Genomic DNA, 16,121 nt, shown 5'->3' with positions numbered 1-16,121 from the left:
AACCAAACTACGTGAGCTATGACAATTGGCTGTCCCACTGCAGGGAGCTGAGGCAGGCGGCTGATAACCTGATCAAAGACTCGTCTTCCTTCAGGGGAAACCTGCGCTTCACACTGGCCAATGTAAGAAAAAAACTGACCAAGACTTTGGACATACCTGAATACAATAGTTTAGGGCTTAATATGAACTCTCTCTTAAAGACTTGTTCAAATTTGCCTTCAATACACCATGAGCTCATTATTTATTTTTTTATCTGATAACATCTTCAATGTTTACGTTCAAGTTTTTTTTTTTTTGCCCTCAAGGAAGTCAATTAAATGCTTTGCTCTTCATCTTGCATTTTTATGTCTTAAAACATTGTTTATATTTGAATCTTGAAGCTGAAAAATACCCAAGAGCGCCAGCGCCGCTGCACAGTTGATTCTCAGAGAAAGCAGATCAACGACCTGACCAGGGCCCAGGATACTCTGATCTGGGAGAGGCAGCAGGTCAGTCTACTTACTTTATTTTCCATCCACAGAATAAATGTACTTGGCTTTTTGTAATGCTCACTCACTCTTGTGTGGCTTTCTGTTATCTCCAGATAAGAGATGAGATTTCTGATCTGACTACGGACCGTCACAAAGTAGCCTGTCAGATCCAGAATTGTGACTCAAAGCTGCACCGGGCCACACACCGCCTGGACATCCTGCACCAGAGACCCAGACGTGAGCTCTGCCTGGACCAGGTAAGTGTTACAGATTGCATTCAGAAGCAAAGAAAGCCTTAAATATCTTATATATACTTTGGCTTGAACCCTTTCTCTCTGTTCCAGCCCCTATTCAGCCTCACACTGGAGAAACGTGACCTTGAAAGTATGGCAGCTGGACTTTGTCCAATCCTGAGGCGCTCTCAGTAAGTCCTTCCATTCACTAAAGTCACATTTTCACTTCTAATAGTTGACCCAGCTTTCTCTGTTGCCTGTCCCCTCATGTCCTATATTTAAATATGTCTTCATACTTCTTTCTAATATCCTGAATGCACTAATATTCATTTATTTTTTAGGAGGGACCTGGAGGTTGCACATAGGCATCTGATGATTCTGGAGGAAAAACTGGCCAAAAATGTTAGCCACATGGAGGTGGAGCAGAGATGCCAGAAACTGCACCAGAGTTTCCTCCCTGCGCTCGACACCTCTGTGATCCTGACCAACAAGCCCAGGTTCAGCCCGGACAGCTCCAGCGCGCTCTCCTACCTCCAGTAGAGCCTGCATCTGCACCTCTGTGGTCTTTTTACCATGTAGTGTTACAAAAAGAAATAAAAATGTAAGCGGTATTACTTTGACTTGTTTAGAATCAATATGTGCGTCACCTTGAGGCCCCAATGATTTCCGGTGATATTGTGCTTTTGGTGCATTTTCCAAAACAAGAAGACAGTGGATTTAGCGCAGAAACCAAATAATGTAAAGCTTTATTTAGGAGAAGGATGCGAGAAAGGGCATCATGGTTATTTACATATGACTTTTTTTAATCAAATAACATAAAACCAGTTGACACCAGGGCAGTTCCAGTAGCTTTTGACTCAATGTATTAATGTTTTTAAACCTTTTAGTAAATGGCTCAAATAAAGAAATGATTCAGTATCTCACCAGCCCAATTCATGCTCAGATAGAAATTTAAAAAAAAGGACAAATTGAAATGATAAACAACTAAATGTAGATGTTCAGGGTTTTTTAATAATGTGTCTTTATTTGCTTTTAAATTACAGAAACATCACATACAATAGAGACAAATTATAAACAAATGTGGATCACTCTATCTCCACAAAACCTTTTTATTTACAAAAATGACATAACCAGTGGTTAGTTCTCTTATCTTGCTGTTGACATGTTCACATGTACTAACTCTAATTGAACTGTTCTATATTCTATTTCCAATTGTAAGACCTCTCTCAGACTCTCTTCATAAGGGCCCTCTTATGCTGCCAACAAGACTCAGCAGATTTCTGTGTTCAAACATGCTGTCATATAATCAAAGTACAGTAGCCTAGACACAACCTGCAGCATATCATAGACCAGATGAATTAAACATTTTGGCGGAGTTTGGGCAAAGATGACAGGTGTTGCCTATGACTCAGTTTGATTTCAAATGCAATATTTCAAAAATCCTGGATACAGCCCTGGTGGCTGACATTGACCTGTGAGGAGTCTTAAAGCCACCACAGTAATACATTTGATAAATAGGATCAGCAGTATCAGATGTGTGAAGGCGGTGTTTAGTGGTGACACCCTGACACGCACAGCTTCTCCTGGGTGTCACCTCTTTAACCGGGTCAGATTTAATTTTATTGTAGCAACGGGCCTTAGCAACGAGCCGGCTTCCATGGAGACAGTGTGTATGAAGGAATGCGAGGCCACACGGGTCAATACACAGATAGAAAACACACCGAAGTGTCATTAAAATAGTTATTACTTTTATGGACTTATTTTACATCTCTGTTTTGAGGTGATTATGGGATGTTGCAGCTCCACAAAAACGGCGGTGCGACCGTTGAGACCGGAAGTGGCGAAGGGAGACAAGGTAGGCTGTGTCCCACTAACCGACGCTTTCCTTGCATTTTTAGTTCGTTAACGTTAGTTAAAACTGCGGAGAGGAGTTTAAAAAAAGTGTAAAGTCTTAAACTGTGTCCGAAAAAGTCAGCTAAAGTTCATATGTTTTGTCAGACATTGTTAAGAGGCGTTAGAGGACAAAGGAAATCTCGGAAATCTGTGTGGCGTTTAATTTAGTGACCAAATATTGTCAATTGGTAATCATGGTAGGCCACTGACCGGACTGGTTAATCTCTACTACCAGTGGTGTAAACAAGTAACTAAGTAGATTTACTCAAACTGTAATTTAATTTTGAGGTTCTACCTATACTTCAGAGGTAAATCGTGTACTTTTACTCCAAAACATTCATTTAATACCTTTTGTTTATTTGCAGATCTGTATTAATGATACAAAATATATCATAGTCAGTCCTTAAATTAAGACTTTAGTGAGACCTAGAGTAAAATCACCTTTACCAGCTCTGATAAACATCTTAATGCATCAATAATAATAATCAAAACATATTATTCATTATTCTGAAATGGGCCAATCTGCATAACTTGGTGCTTAATTATATTTCACCTGAGGCTCCTGTCCAAAATTAAACTGATTTTATCCTTTTTAGACTTTGAGCGTGTAATTCATGCCTTTGTTTTTATGCACTTTATGCCGGCCTAAACAAGACCTCGCTGGCACACCTGCAGCTGACAAAACGCTGCGGCTCGGCTGCTTACAGGAACACGCAAGCATGAGCACATCACACCAAATCTGGCTTCCCTCCACTGGCTTCCTGTCCATTTTAGAGTTTATTTTAAGATTGTATTGCTTAATGGGCTGGCCCCCCTCAGTGCATGTCCGACCTCCTAAAGGTGTACACCCCCCTCAAGGGCTTTGAGGTCGGCTGATTAGCTGCTGCTAGTAGTCCCTAAAACCAAGAAAAAGACCAGTGGAGACCGAGCCTTCTCAGCGGTAGCCCCCAGGCTCTGGAACGACCTGCCCCCCCCCCATGTCAAATTGTCGCCCACCCTCCAAACTTTTAAGTCCCGCCTAAAGACCCACCTCTTTTCCCTCGCTTTCGAGTCAGTTTGAGCTATCGATTTGTATTCTTTTATTGTCTGTCCATAGCCTTTGTGTACCTTGTATTTGTTATGTGTGCCTTTTATCTATTAATATTTTTATTATAATGTTATGTTTGCTGTGAAGCACTTTGGTAAGCCCTCATTTAATATGTGCTATAGAAATAAAGTGGATTGGATTAGATGCCATCACTTATCTACTATAGAGGTAACATTTTTATTGCAGGACTTCAAATTGTAATCTTTTTCCCCATCTGGTACTTCTACTACTGAGCAGTGGTGGAAAGAATACTCAGATATTTTACTTAAACTAGCAATACCACGGTGTAAAAATGCTATGTTACAATTTTGAAAAAGTCCTCTATTTAAGATGTCAATGTTTTGGCTTGTAAAGTACGAAAGTCTCTGCTCAATTTGACTCGCTCACCAGCCTAAAAATTATACTGTATTGAGTTCCTGTTCCTGGTAACATTTGAACAATTATGTTCCCTTAAAAAGCCACTTAAAACTACAGCAATATACCAAGCTAAATACTTAAAGATTAAAACCGTAGCTTGTTATTCAGCCAATTTAAATGTTCATAAATATCATTATATATTATATTGGTTATTTACTACATATAAATATTATATATACACAGCGTTGTTAAAGTCACAGAATACACTGTTACTGTGAACTCATTTTAAACTCTAATGCTCCTGAGCTACTGTGTTCATGACAATGTGTCAACACACACACAGGCGCCACCATGACAACATCATGTCTGTGATACCACACAGTGGGGGGGCAGGGTATAAAAAATGTATTCATGGGTTGATACTGCGTGTCTGTGCTGTCAGGATGTGACCAGAAGTAAAGTGGATGTTCGTGGGGACTCGGCCGTGTCGAAGGGCACGACGGACAGCGGGGTGGTGATGGAGAACAGAGACATCCCTCTGCTACCTGGAGCCGTGCCCAGAAAACTCCCTCCTCTAACATCTCAGTGTGTCAGAGAAAGCGTTGTGGACGTTATAACACAACATGGTGGGTCAGCTGAATAAAAACCTTTATATATACAGTCTATGATAAAAAAAACACTGGGTCACGTCAAAAAGAGAATTCAGGGCATACAACATTACAGTTTTGTGTTTTGTCGTCTCCCAGTCTTACTGCAGCAGGAGCGTGCAAAGTCCAGTGAGATCCTGAAGGAGCTGCTGCACCAAGGCATCATACCGGAGGGAGGCCAGAGCGGAGAGAGGGGCAGCGGGGCGGGGGAGGCCTACAGCATCATGGTGGGTTCCTGCTAACACTGCTCAAACCGGCTATTACACATCACTGAGAGGCAGTGGTAAATGTACTAAAACCACACCGTGCTCTTATAAGTATTAGTCCTGCTTTTAAAGCATTACTTAATTAAAAGTACATTAATAATTTGGGCACAATGTTCTCAAAGTATTTATTCAGCACTAACATGTTCCCTGTCAGTGTTTTACTAATATAAATAGAAAAGCCCATAATATATAGTGTATGGTATAGCTCTCTTTCAATACATGCATTTTGACTTGTCAAAGCAGCAAAGGCCTTGCTGTTACTAATATAACAATAATCCTAGGGAGGTGAGGTCAGTCAGTTTTCGTGGATATGCATTCAGTTTCTTTAGTGTGATTGTCTGCTCTCTGTGTCCATCTCCTGGGTGTGCTTGTGTGTGTATACCAGCTTGAGCTTGAGGACAGGGAAGGGGTCATGCGGAGGCCACCTGCCAGACTGGAGTCTCTGAGGGCCAAAAAGGCGCAACACCTCCCCAGCATAGAAGAGATTGAGGAGAAAATAAGACTTGCTGAGGAAAGACGCAAGGTACAGTGTGTGTGTGTGTGTGTGTGTGTGTGTGTGTGTGTGTGTGTGTGTGTGTGTGTGTGTGTGTGTGTGTGTGTGTGACCACCTCATCTTTATCTCTCTCTGATAAATGGAGAGTTGATCCTATTGTTTTGTCTCCCACACACTACCTCCTCTTTCTCTCAGTTAAGAGAAGACGAGCTCAAGACTCGTTTGAGGTCCAAGTCGGCCCGTGTCCGGGGTCCTGCACACACCTTCATCACAGAGGATGAAGAGGACGCAGCACTCACCCCTGTGGAGCCGCTGCACCCATCTCTCACCCCTGAACCTCTCGCTCCACAGCCTCACAGCCAGATCACACGTGAGGCGGCCGAGGGTGGAGAGTGGGCGAGAGAGGATGCAGGTGACGGCAGAGAAGAAATAAGTAGAGCAGACAAAAAAGAGGGGGCGAGAGAGAAGGGGGGAGAGAGGGGAAATAACCGAGGGGTCAGTGGTGATGGGGAGGAGGTGGAGTTTACCCAGGTGGAGGAGCTGAAGAAGGATCAGCTCCTCCTCACAGCCTCGGGGGAGCTGGAGAGCGATTCTAGCTTTCAACAAGTAGATGACAAAGACGAGATATTTTAATTTATCACAAAAAATGAGCCAAGAATCAGCACTGAGAGAGATAAAAGACAGAGGAGAGGAAGCCAAAATAATTCCTTTTGCATAGCCGAAAGGTTGTAATGAAACAAATATATAGGGTATATATTGTATATATGTATTAGAAGAAGTTCATATGTGATTAAGCTGTGATAGGCTGTATTGACGAGCTAATGTGAATGTAAAAGCACTGAACTGCAGAAATTGCGTTGGACCAAAACATGCACAAAGAATTATAAGGGTTTATAATTGACCTCAGTGAAGGCTTTAGTAAATATGACCAAAACGTCTTTCCAACATACAGGATTTATTCATAGGATATTTTAGTTTTACATTTCGTTGTAAAGTATCATATTGTTAAGTCTAATTTTCCATGTGAACGGTGTTCTTGTTCTGTTGGACACAGGAGGGCGCTGTTTCAGTTGAAGTTGTCTCACAGCTGCCTGGAGTCAGTTTGCAGCTTATCAATAACATAGGTTTGACCGTTTGACCACATGTGAAGTAAAATGAGTAAAGGGAATGTTTTATTAATTAATAAATATGTCTATATAATAGAAATGTTCCTACTATGTGTTGTTTATGAATATGCAAATCCCTAAAAATGTTGACACTAATTTATTTTTAACTTTATGATTATTATTTTCTGAGAGGATGAGGGGTGTTGAATAGGCCAATTCAAAACACTTTTTTTGTTTGAATTTGAATTTGAGTAAAATGTGGTATACAAGTCTATAGGTATTCTCCTGTACGACCTTGTGTCCGAGCTGTAGAAAGCCCTATTCAGCTGTTCAAGTGACCTTTGACCTTATGCTTTACTCTGCCTCACAGGTGGTAGCTGCAGCCAAATGGATAAAAAGCATTAAGTTACAATTTCAGCAGCCTTTCTCTTGATAAATTAAAAACAGATAGTTATCTAAGTATTTAGGTCAGGGCATACTTCAAAATCAGCCCACTTCCCATGAGTTTATGGTCTGGCTCTAATAGACTTTTTTGTCATCTCCCAATACCCACATGTAGAACAATCGTACATATGGGGTCTGTAATCTAGGTGGCGCTGTTGAGCTATTTTGACACGCCCACGCGCAAGGCCAGTGGTTCACGTACATTTTACAGTTTGAATTTTGTGTCAAGAAATACTGCATTTGTGAATATATTTAGGCCCTCGAAACTGAAAGTGGTTTCTGAGTGATAATATTATTATAGAAAAAAACAATTCCATGCAATTTCAATAGGGTCCGGTCCTTCAATCAGACGTTCTTGTTGCTCGGGCTAATGATCCCTTCCAGTGGACCCACAGCCTGTTATTGTGAAGGTATAGGAGGATTCCGACTAGTCAGCATGCTGCACATGAACAGAAAACAACAATTGGACGCAACCTGACCGGATCCCCATTGTTAAGCCTGGGAAACTCGACACTGGTCCCCCTTTTATCACGACTCCACTCGGACTTTAAAGCGCGTGTGCCTGCATGAATAAAATAGTGGTTGAACAGAGACACCGCAGAAAGAACATCTATCAGGTTGCGTTCCTTTGTGAAGTGGACTACCTGTCCTGCGATGTCCACTTTGTTACAGTCAAACTTTTAAATATATACAAATATATAAATGAAGTTTTTATTATAATCACACTGCCTTATTAAAGCATGTATTTACAAACTAACACAAATACCCATCAGTCTCTACCTGACATTTTAAATTGGCTTGAGTCATGTGACTTTTTTTAAATAGCAGCACAGGATTGAACACATTTTTTTTAAACAAGAACATTGATGACACTCAACAATGTTCCCAAATGTGTCAACTCACAGTGTTACATGTAGGCAGGATATATGCTGCTCACAGAAGCGGAGCCGCCATGAATGATTTACAGACAGCAGGCTTCACTCTCACATTACTGGGGCTGAATTAACCAAAGATCCATCCAGCAGCCAGCCGAGGCCATGCTTCACAAGTTATGTTAATTATTGATGTTCAGAGACTTTTGAATAGATCTCTGACTTGATCCTTTACCATTGTGATACAGTTGTGCGTAATCATATGACGCACGATGCATCTGTCAGTTTGGAAGACAGGTCTCACTTTATTAAACTATTAAATTGGGATCACCTTGTTTAAAAAAAAAATTATATAAAGCTTAATTCAGCACAACGGCTTCATTACCCCAAATATATATTGATAGGGACCTCATTTGTTAGATCTTTGTGTTAAGTTAATGATATGGACATTCAAACCTGTTGAAGGGTTAGGCTCATTACTTTATGACCAAATCGTTAAGGAACAATTAAAAACAACACTTGAGAGAAGTTTGATATCACTTTTCAAACTCAGGTCACACTTTTCACAATATGCCTTATTTCTTTCTGCATTGGCACATAAACTTGGCAAAACTCTGTCCATCCCCCACAAGTGCTTAAACTGCACCTGTCTGTCTGCTTTTGCTGCTGTGATGTGTCTGTCCCTGAGCTGTGTCAAGACCCTAACCAGCTGTTTTTTTCAGGGGGGCTAATCCATGCAAGTCTATTGAAAATCAAGATAGAACTTTTCTAAGGAAAAGTGCAAGTCTGGTTTTACGTTTTACCCCGTAAAAACCCCAAATCAACACATATTGACAGTGTAAGGCTGACGCACAAATAATCGCTTTTTTAAACAATTAGTTATTTTTTAAGCCCCTGCTACTCTTTATCCCCAACATATTATCAGTGGAATCAGGTTTTTTTGCCCCTGATGGTTTATTAAACGTGATTCTAGTAGGGGGATCTCTTTTTTTGTGTAGGATCTCCAGTGTTTCACGCTGTGCAGGTTTCCCAGCTGTTTGCGCGCTTGTGGGCGGGCAGAGATGGACAGAGAGCTGGGTGGAGTTAGAAGCAGCGCTTTTAGGAATGGGTCCCAAACCTATTTAGTTAGACAGCAGAGTTACCAAGAAGAGCTGGAAACACCTGATGGTCTCTGTGGGACAATCCGCTCCATATAACTCTCCTCTTAACTGTCGGAAGATACATCTACCTCTAGGCTTAATTTGTTGTGTTTTCTCTTCTGAAAAAAAGTAACAGAGCCAGCTGTTCTCTCTTTTCTCTCTCTTCATCCAAACTGATAAGGAGACATTGCACTTTTCTTTTTATATATTGCTAATATTTATTGTATTTGCACTAACGATGCACTCCACGCAAAAGGACACGACCTACACAAAGATTTTTGTCGGGGGTCTACCCTACCACACCACGGATACAAGTCTCAGGAAATATTTTGAGGTGTTTGGTGAGATTGAAGAAGCGGTGGTCATAACGGACCGGCAGACCGGCAAGTCCAGGGGATATGGATTCGTAAGTATCACTCTTTTTAATAACAAGTATATCGCTTTTTAAACTGAACTGAACACAAAAAAAGTTTTACGCATGTGGGAAAAGTCCTGACTTTACGCGTCTTAAGTGCGCGGCTGTCTCTGTCTGTCACAACATCATGACTAAAATTATCTTATCTGCAGTCATGGGGTGTTTATGTTGTGATAACAGTGCCTAAAGTCGTCAGTTGCAATCTTGCACCACCGACTTGTTGCGCGTTGGTATGCGCCCTGGCACGTTTTTTAAGTGAGCTGCTCCCACACTGACAGCTCTGGTGGGCTGAGGAAAAACCTCATGATGATGTTTTTAAGTTTGCTGACACCGTGACACTGTTTCATCATCTCAAATCTGTTTAAAACAAACATATTTGACTCCCCCCTTGTCATAAAAATCGATAGAGAAAACACATTCAGACGCAATGTTAAACTGCTAACTCAGACAGTCCTTCAAAATACCTATTTTTTAGTTCATTCATGTATACATTTATGTTTAACAGATGCTAAAACATATATGTTAAAGGCTGCCAGGAGGTATCTACCCTTAACCTTATTTGGCCTCTTTAAAGACTATAAAGTAATCTATTTGAAGTTTGGCTCATATTCAAGAGGATGCACCAAGTTGCACAGTCACTCTTGATATGCACAAATATCTATTGTATGAAGAAACTAACCTTACTATGTTCAACTGAGATGTATTATCTCAAACTTTCCCCACATTTCCTCTTTATTGTTGTAGCATTACCATATTTATACCGTATTAGCAGAGCAGCTTTCAAAAACAGTGCTTTACAATGAAAACATGATACAAATAATTAAAATCCAGATGCCGGCTATTGGGGCTGTGAGCAGAGCAATAGAGTCTGTAATGAGAGCAGTAAGGGAGCCATGTTCAGTCAGCCCACCATCCTGGTTCCTCTACGCTGTTGATAGTTTTAACACATACATATGAAGTACAGGGAAGTGTGTGCTGCCAAATACTTGCTACTGTTAATAATGACCAGAGAAATACACAGAAAGGCATGCACACACAAAGAGATGTTGTCGTTATAGCTTTTGCTCAATCAGTAGGAAAATTAAGCAAATTACACACCGCTTTGAATTCTCCTCATCTTTCTCATGCTCTACGTTTTTGACTGCTCCGTCAGGTGACGATGGCGGACCGCTCGGCTGCAGACCGGGCCTGTAAGGACCCCAACCCCATCATTGACGGCAGGAAGGCCAACGTCAACCTGGCATACCTGGGGGCCAAGCCTCGGGTGATGCAGCAAGGTAAGGACAGACAAATGAGGAGCATTAAAGCACAAAAGAAACATCCTCAAAAGCCGCAGGAATGGGGTGTCTTTCTTCAAAACTGTGCAGTCAGATGTGCAGATGTAGTCTCTAAATATCATATATCCCCGATCAGTAAATCCAACATTTAATCAGCATGTCTTTGTTGAACATTATTTTATTAGGCATCAGACGTTGGTTTTATTGGCAAAATCAAGTGAGTCCTTTTTGAGTTCCTCCTCAGGGTTGTTTGTTTTTAAGGTACTTGCAATCAATGTTAGAACATGTTATATGACAACGTTTTTTAAACCAATTATTCAAGAGATTAATGCTGTCGTCTTTTGTATTTTCTCTGTTTTGCAGGTTTTACCTTTGGTGTTCCCCAAATTCACCCTGCGTTCATCCAAAGGCCTTATGGGTAAGTACTGAGTCTACGTTTATTTGAGAGGGTTGTACACATTGAATATTTAGGTACTAAATTATTCAAACATGTTTTAATTTGACATTTTCTCAGTTTAATGTGTGATGATTGTTACTATCAGTCTGTTTTTTATACTTTTATCTTTTTCACCCCAAATATTTAACAGCTGATAATTTTAGGTGGACAAGATGTTGAACCTTTGTCACTGTCCACTAAACAGCCAGTCAAACTGCCTTTTCTAGGTTGGCCTTTTGAACGTGTGTGTGTGTGTGTGTGTGTGTGTGTGTGTGTGTGTGTGTGTGTGTGTGTGTGTTGGGGGGGTCTGGTTAGGGACCATCTCTCTCTGTCATTTAATAGCAATGCAGGGGGCCACTCAAATAGGGCCAGGTCGGGTGTTTTTAGGGACACATTATTGTGCTTAATTTTCCATATGCACATACAATCAGATTGAACCAGAAGCCTCTGTCTCTCTGTCACAATAGGCGCATAGTGCAAACGCTCTGAACACATGTAAGGGAGTTATTTGCTGAAACAAAGTATTGACTTGGTTCAAAATAAGAATGCAAATCAATATTTAAGGTCATATTGTAGAGACAGATTGATTAAAGTGGAGAAAACTACAAAGTCAGCTACAAAGTTCCCATACCAATAAACTGCATCCTCAAAATGTAATCTTTGCCGGATTTAGTTTTTAAAATACAAACAATCTTCCATTTTATACATACATCTTCTAAAATAGAAATATTCAAAGACATCATATTGCTAAAAAGTAAAAATATGCCTAATAAATACAAATAATAAATAATATAGTAAATAATAAATAAATAGTAAATAATGCTTCTAAAAGACTAACTGTAAGTTGTAGCTAATCGCTGTCTGTCTCACATCCTCAAACTGCTAATAAACTAAAACAACAAAAGGTGCGTTTCTGCTCTTACAAAACTCTCTCAATGTATGATCCAAGTAGCTTTCTAAGTGTGGATTATGACTCAAGTCTGGCTGCACTTGTGAAGAGAAACTAGACACCAGGTCCATCTGTCTCAGTGATAATATCAAAAGTCTAACTCTGTCGAAGCGAGACAGGTGTGTGTGCTGCAGACCTCCAACACTTTCATAGTGCAAAATCACACACATTAGATCCTCTCACCTCAGTGTACGTTTGACCCGCCCTCTGCAGACACCATGCACGATGGCAGAGATCCTTTATTTAGCCTTGAGCTTTAATGACAGCTGGGTTGTGTGAACATGACATTCCAGTAAAGACACAAACACACACAGAAGTCGTAACCCCATATCCACCAGCATAACAAAGCAGCCATATACTTCCTTACTTCAGGACTATTGCCTGGAAAACGTGGGTATTTGTTATGAGTTGGGCCCATTAGATGGGTCAGCCAGAGCTTTGCTTCCCATGAGCAAAACCTCTGCTTATGCTAAGTGTGTGTACTTGTTTATGTCTCTTAGTATACCAGAACATCCCATAGATACAGCAGTAGTGTAGGATTAGAGACAGCAGAGATACAATCCAAAAATGTGCTGAGTTAGTAGATACATTTTGAGAGCAGTAGAGATGAGTATGAGTAACACTGAAGGGTTCAAAGTTTAAGCAGACAGTCTAATCAACAGTATAACAATTAGTGCAGTAGAACAAGTAATATATGTTTTATTCCACTCGTTTTTATTTTGTTTTTAAACCAGGCTGCTACATTACCCACAATGCAATTCATAGTAATGGCCGATGTAGTCTCCAGCCTCGAGAATAAATGACCAGCGGTCTATAGGCTCTTCTATGATAGCCCCTGTTAGTTGATCATTGGATAAATTGTTGGTTTTGGTCTAAATTGACTAAGATTATTTCATCAACTTGTCTGTTTCAGATTGTACATGTCTGGTAAAAAATCTAAACTGGTATTATTGCAGTATTTACCCTAACTCAGCTTTGCAGACATGTGGATTAAATCAACTAATTAGCTACCTACTAAATAAGGTAATAAAATAGATGGTTAAACAAAAATGATTACAAAGTGACAGATCTGCAAGCACAGCATAAATTAAATACCAGAACCTGACATTTGAATGATCCTCACAGTCCATCGGCGGTCAACCACATTAAATCTGATTTGTATATAAAGTTTAATGGTTCTCATTGTGTAAGTAGTTGTGTTAAACCTGTGCATGGATTTTGTGTGAGAAAACCCAGACAGAGTCATGTGACAGTGTTTGCGTATTCATTAGAGTTGCTGTTGCTATGTGTATTGGTGTTTCTCCAATCAGGCTAATGTTAGCTTTTTATGCATATTGGCTAATGGCCCTTCAGACAGTGTCTCATCTACCTCCAGTATAAAGAGCTTCCTCCCTTTCTGTTGGGGGGGGAAATTCACTGATTTCACTTTTGACTTCAGATAACAGGCAGGAAATGTCCCTCTGTGTGAGGATTAGGAGTTCGATTGCGTCCCTAGTTTAAGAAATCCTCCTGGAAACCTGGTGAGTTTCATTAGTGTGATTTCAAAGGAGGGTTTGATGATTCAAATGTTTTTTCGGAGGCTTTTCAAATTGGAGATAGTCTGAAAAAAAGAGTAAACCTTTCAATGCAATTACTTTGTGACTGGCCTTTAAAGTTAATCGGTCCAATATTGGGTCCAATCTATGTGCTTATGTTGATCTTTGACCTTTACTGACAGACACACCAAACCACTACATACCCATTTACTCAGTTTATTCCTCCCTTTTCCTTCTGTGTCTTTCCGTGGAGTGATTGTGCAGTGCCCTTGTCGTTGTGTCTGTAATCGGTCTAGTGGAGGTGGACTGTTTTTACATATTTCTTCCTCTCTGACGCCTTGCTGTTGTTTTGTTTTTCCTGTTTTTCTCCTGGTGCACTGTTTTGGGTTGGATTGGATAATGGAGTGCTCACAATAGGGTTGCCACGATAGATCCTGCCTTTCCACCTTTAACATTTTCTGCACCTCCTTGCCTTCTTTCCACCTGATGTTAATTTATGCAGACTCGACTGATTATATTTGGTTATCTTGGACTTTCTTTCAACAGATGTTTTGATCCATCTTCAACTCACATATCGAGAAACACATCTCAAATGTGTTTCTGTCCAGCCTGATGCTTCTCATTTAATTTGAATTAAAGGGAAATTGAATTTGACTCCAATTGTGTCTCTAAAGGGGAAGGGGAGGGTTGTTTTCCAGGTCACCACAAACTGAAAATCACATTAATCCACCTACAGCCAAAAGTCGAGACTTCTCTGATCCATTAGTGTACATTTCCAAAGCTCCCCTCATGCTCGCTGTCCAACTGAGTTTCCAGGCCTTATAGAGTATGGGGGGTGGGATAAGGCTATGTCATGGAGGACAGAATGTGCTCATTGTTCATAATTGTTTATTTAATCGAAACATCCCTCTGGGTGCGGAGCCTAGTCCCGGCTCCCCCTGCAGCCTCCCCGGCTCTTTGTCCCGACAGAGGGGGAAATGGCCAGCAGCGTCCCTTTTTGAAAACTGTCCAGCTGTCAAAGTGGCAGTGACATTTTCACAATGCTTCCCTGGGCTCATCTCCTCTGTCCGCACCCCCGCCCCCGGCACTGTAAGCCTCCCTATCGGTTGGTGTCCCTAATCAAGGACGAAAGAGAAGATATTTTATTCATGAGCCGACTGATGTTACTTTAGTCATATACTATTATCATTATGTCTGTTGTGTCATTATCATATAAGGAAAGTAATTACACAAGACGTTGAAAAAAACAGTAAAAGAGCCAAAAACCAACTTCGTGCGTCCGTGCCGAACACCTTCCAATGACATTTTCCAGGGGTGGAGTGGTTAGTACGTAGTAGTGAATGTGTTTGGTAGTAGTGGTGGTGGTGGTGGTAGTATTCGGGAAAAATTTTCGTTGAGACGGAAATGCTCAGCGACTGTGCGGGGCGGGAATTCGTTTAGAGGCGAAAGGAAAGGAAGCGGCCGAGGAGCGACGTGGTTAGTCGATCACCAGCCCCCGCCCGCGGAGCCGGCGAGACGTGACAGGGTCACCAACGTCATCCGACGGGGATAACGTACCGCCAGACGAAACGTCCGACGACTCGGAACGCATGACGGGCTTCCCCGACCGCCGTTGTCGTCGCCGACTCGGCCCCCGCCGCCACGCGGTCCTCCGACGAACGCTTGACGCATCGGCCATGGGCGGCCCACAATAAAACACAAAACAAACGCAAAAAAAAACAGTACATCGGACGCGCCGTGCCCCCTCCGCGGCATCCGCTATGCGGCAGGTATACGTCGCCGACGTCGTCGTGACGCGCGACCGCGCGCTCTTATGACTCGCCATCCGGCCGAGTCACATCAGCTTACATCCCCCTCCTTCGCAACCTTACCACGTACCGACATCCGACGTGTACTTCCCTTACTGCGTATAATGTCCTGACGGATGCTCCCGGACTCCCACTGGTATCCCATCACTCCGGACGCTACGACCACTTTGGTTATGTGCTGTATACTTTCCGATCTACTAAGTGTGTCTCAACAACGTGGCATGGGATTTTGGTTTTGGGTCTGAGGTAGTGTGACGCCGGTGCGTCGCGGGGGTGGTGGGTCGGTCCAAGTTAGGGTGTCCCAGTTACCTTGTGGTTTCGCTTTGCGGGCGACGCGATCATCCCTAAAATCTTGTTATATCCCGAACGGTTTTAACCTTTAAAGAAGACACTTTTTCTTCTGAAATTCCGAACTCCTTTTTGACACCGCAGTGAGTCTTTGAGTTTTCTCGACCCAATAACGATACTAATGTAAACATACCCAGTAATCCTTTTCAAAAAAAATGATAAAGAACAAACCAGTCAGCAAATCGAAACCACACTTCCGTCTCGGATGTCTCTTCGTACCCCCCTCGCACTCATACTTATTCGCCCTTCTTTCTTTTTTTCAAACTCCTAGACGATTGGACGACGAGCCAACAGCCCAGTGTACGACGCTAAACCGAGACTCCCGCAGGGGAAGGAGAGCTCCCCC

The 16,121-nt window shown here is 41.7% G+C and overlaps 2 protein-coding genes across 2 annotated transcripts in view; both read left to right on the top strand.

Annotated features, from left to right (window-relative positions):
* Positions 1 to 2,344: 2,344 nt before the first annotated feature.
* On the top strand, positions 2,345 to 6,615 carry stmnd1 (stathmin domain containing 1). Its single transcript, XM_010772973.1, has 5 exons — positions 2,345 to 2,558; positions 4,483 to 4,666; positions 4,787 to 4,914; positions 5,339 to 5,476; positions 5,642 to 6,615. Exons 1-5 carry the CDS (start codon positions 2,490 to 2,492, stop codon positions 6,077 to 6,079), a joined length of 957 nt encoding a protein of 318 aa, XP_010771275.1. The 5' UTR covers positions 2,345 to 2,489; the 3' UTR covers positions 6,080 to 6,615.
* Positions 6,616 to 8,986: 2,371 nt separating this feature from the next.
* Positions 8,987 to 16,121, top strand: part of rbm24a (RNA binding motif protein 24a) — a 12,078-nt gene continuing 4,943 nt past the window's right edge. The window contains exons 1-3 of the mRNA XM_010772972.1: positions 8,987 to 9,413; positions 10,576 to 10,699; positions 11,063 to 11,117. Coding sequence (XP_010771274.1) covers positions 9,246 to 9,413; positions 10,576 to 10,699; positions 11,063 to 11,117 — 347 coding nt within the window. The 5' untranslated portion in view covers positions 8,987 to 9,245. The remainder of the gene's footprint in view (positions 9,414 to 10,575; positions 10,700 to 11,062; positions 11,118 to 16,121) is intronic.

The sequence above is a fragment of the Notothenia coriiceps genome, unplaced genomic scaffold (genome assembly GCF_000735185.1).
Source record: "Notothenia coriiceps isolate Sejong01 unplaced genomic scaffold, NC01 NC01_scaffold00011851, whole genome shotgun sequence".
Lineage (NCBI taxonomy): Eukaryota > Metazoa > Chordata > Actinopteri > Perciformes > Nototheniidae > Notothenia > Notothenia coriiceps.
This window is presented reverse-complemented; position numbering and strand designations above follow the sequence as displayed.

Bases quoted from the DNA above. Each gene is read 5' to 3' on its own strand.
- stmnd1 (XM_010772973.1), top strand. From the start codon at position 2,490: ATGGGATGTTGCAGCTCCACAAAAACGGCGGTGCGACCGTTGAGACCG. The intron at 4,915-5,338 runs GTGGGTTCCTGC...TGTGTATACCAG, and splicing joins GGGAGGCCTACAGCATCATG to CTTGAGCTTGAGGACAGGGA. The intron at 5,477-5,641 runs GTACAGTGTGTG...TCTTTCTCTCAG, and splicing joins TTGCTGAGGAAAGACGCAAG to TTAAGAGAAGACGAGCTCAA.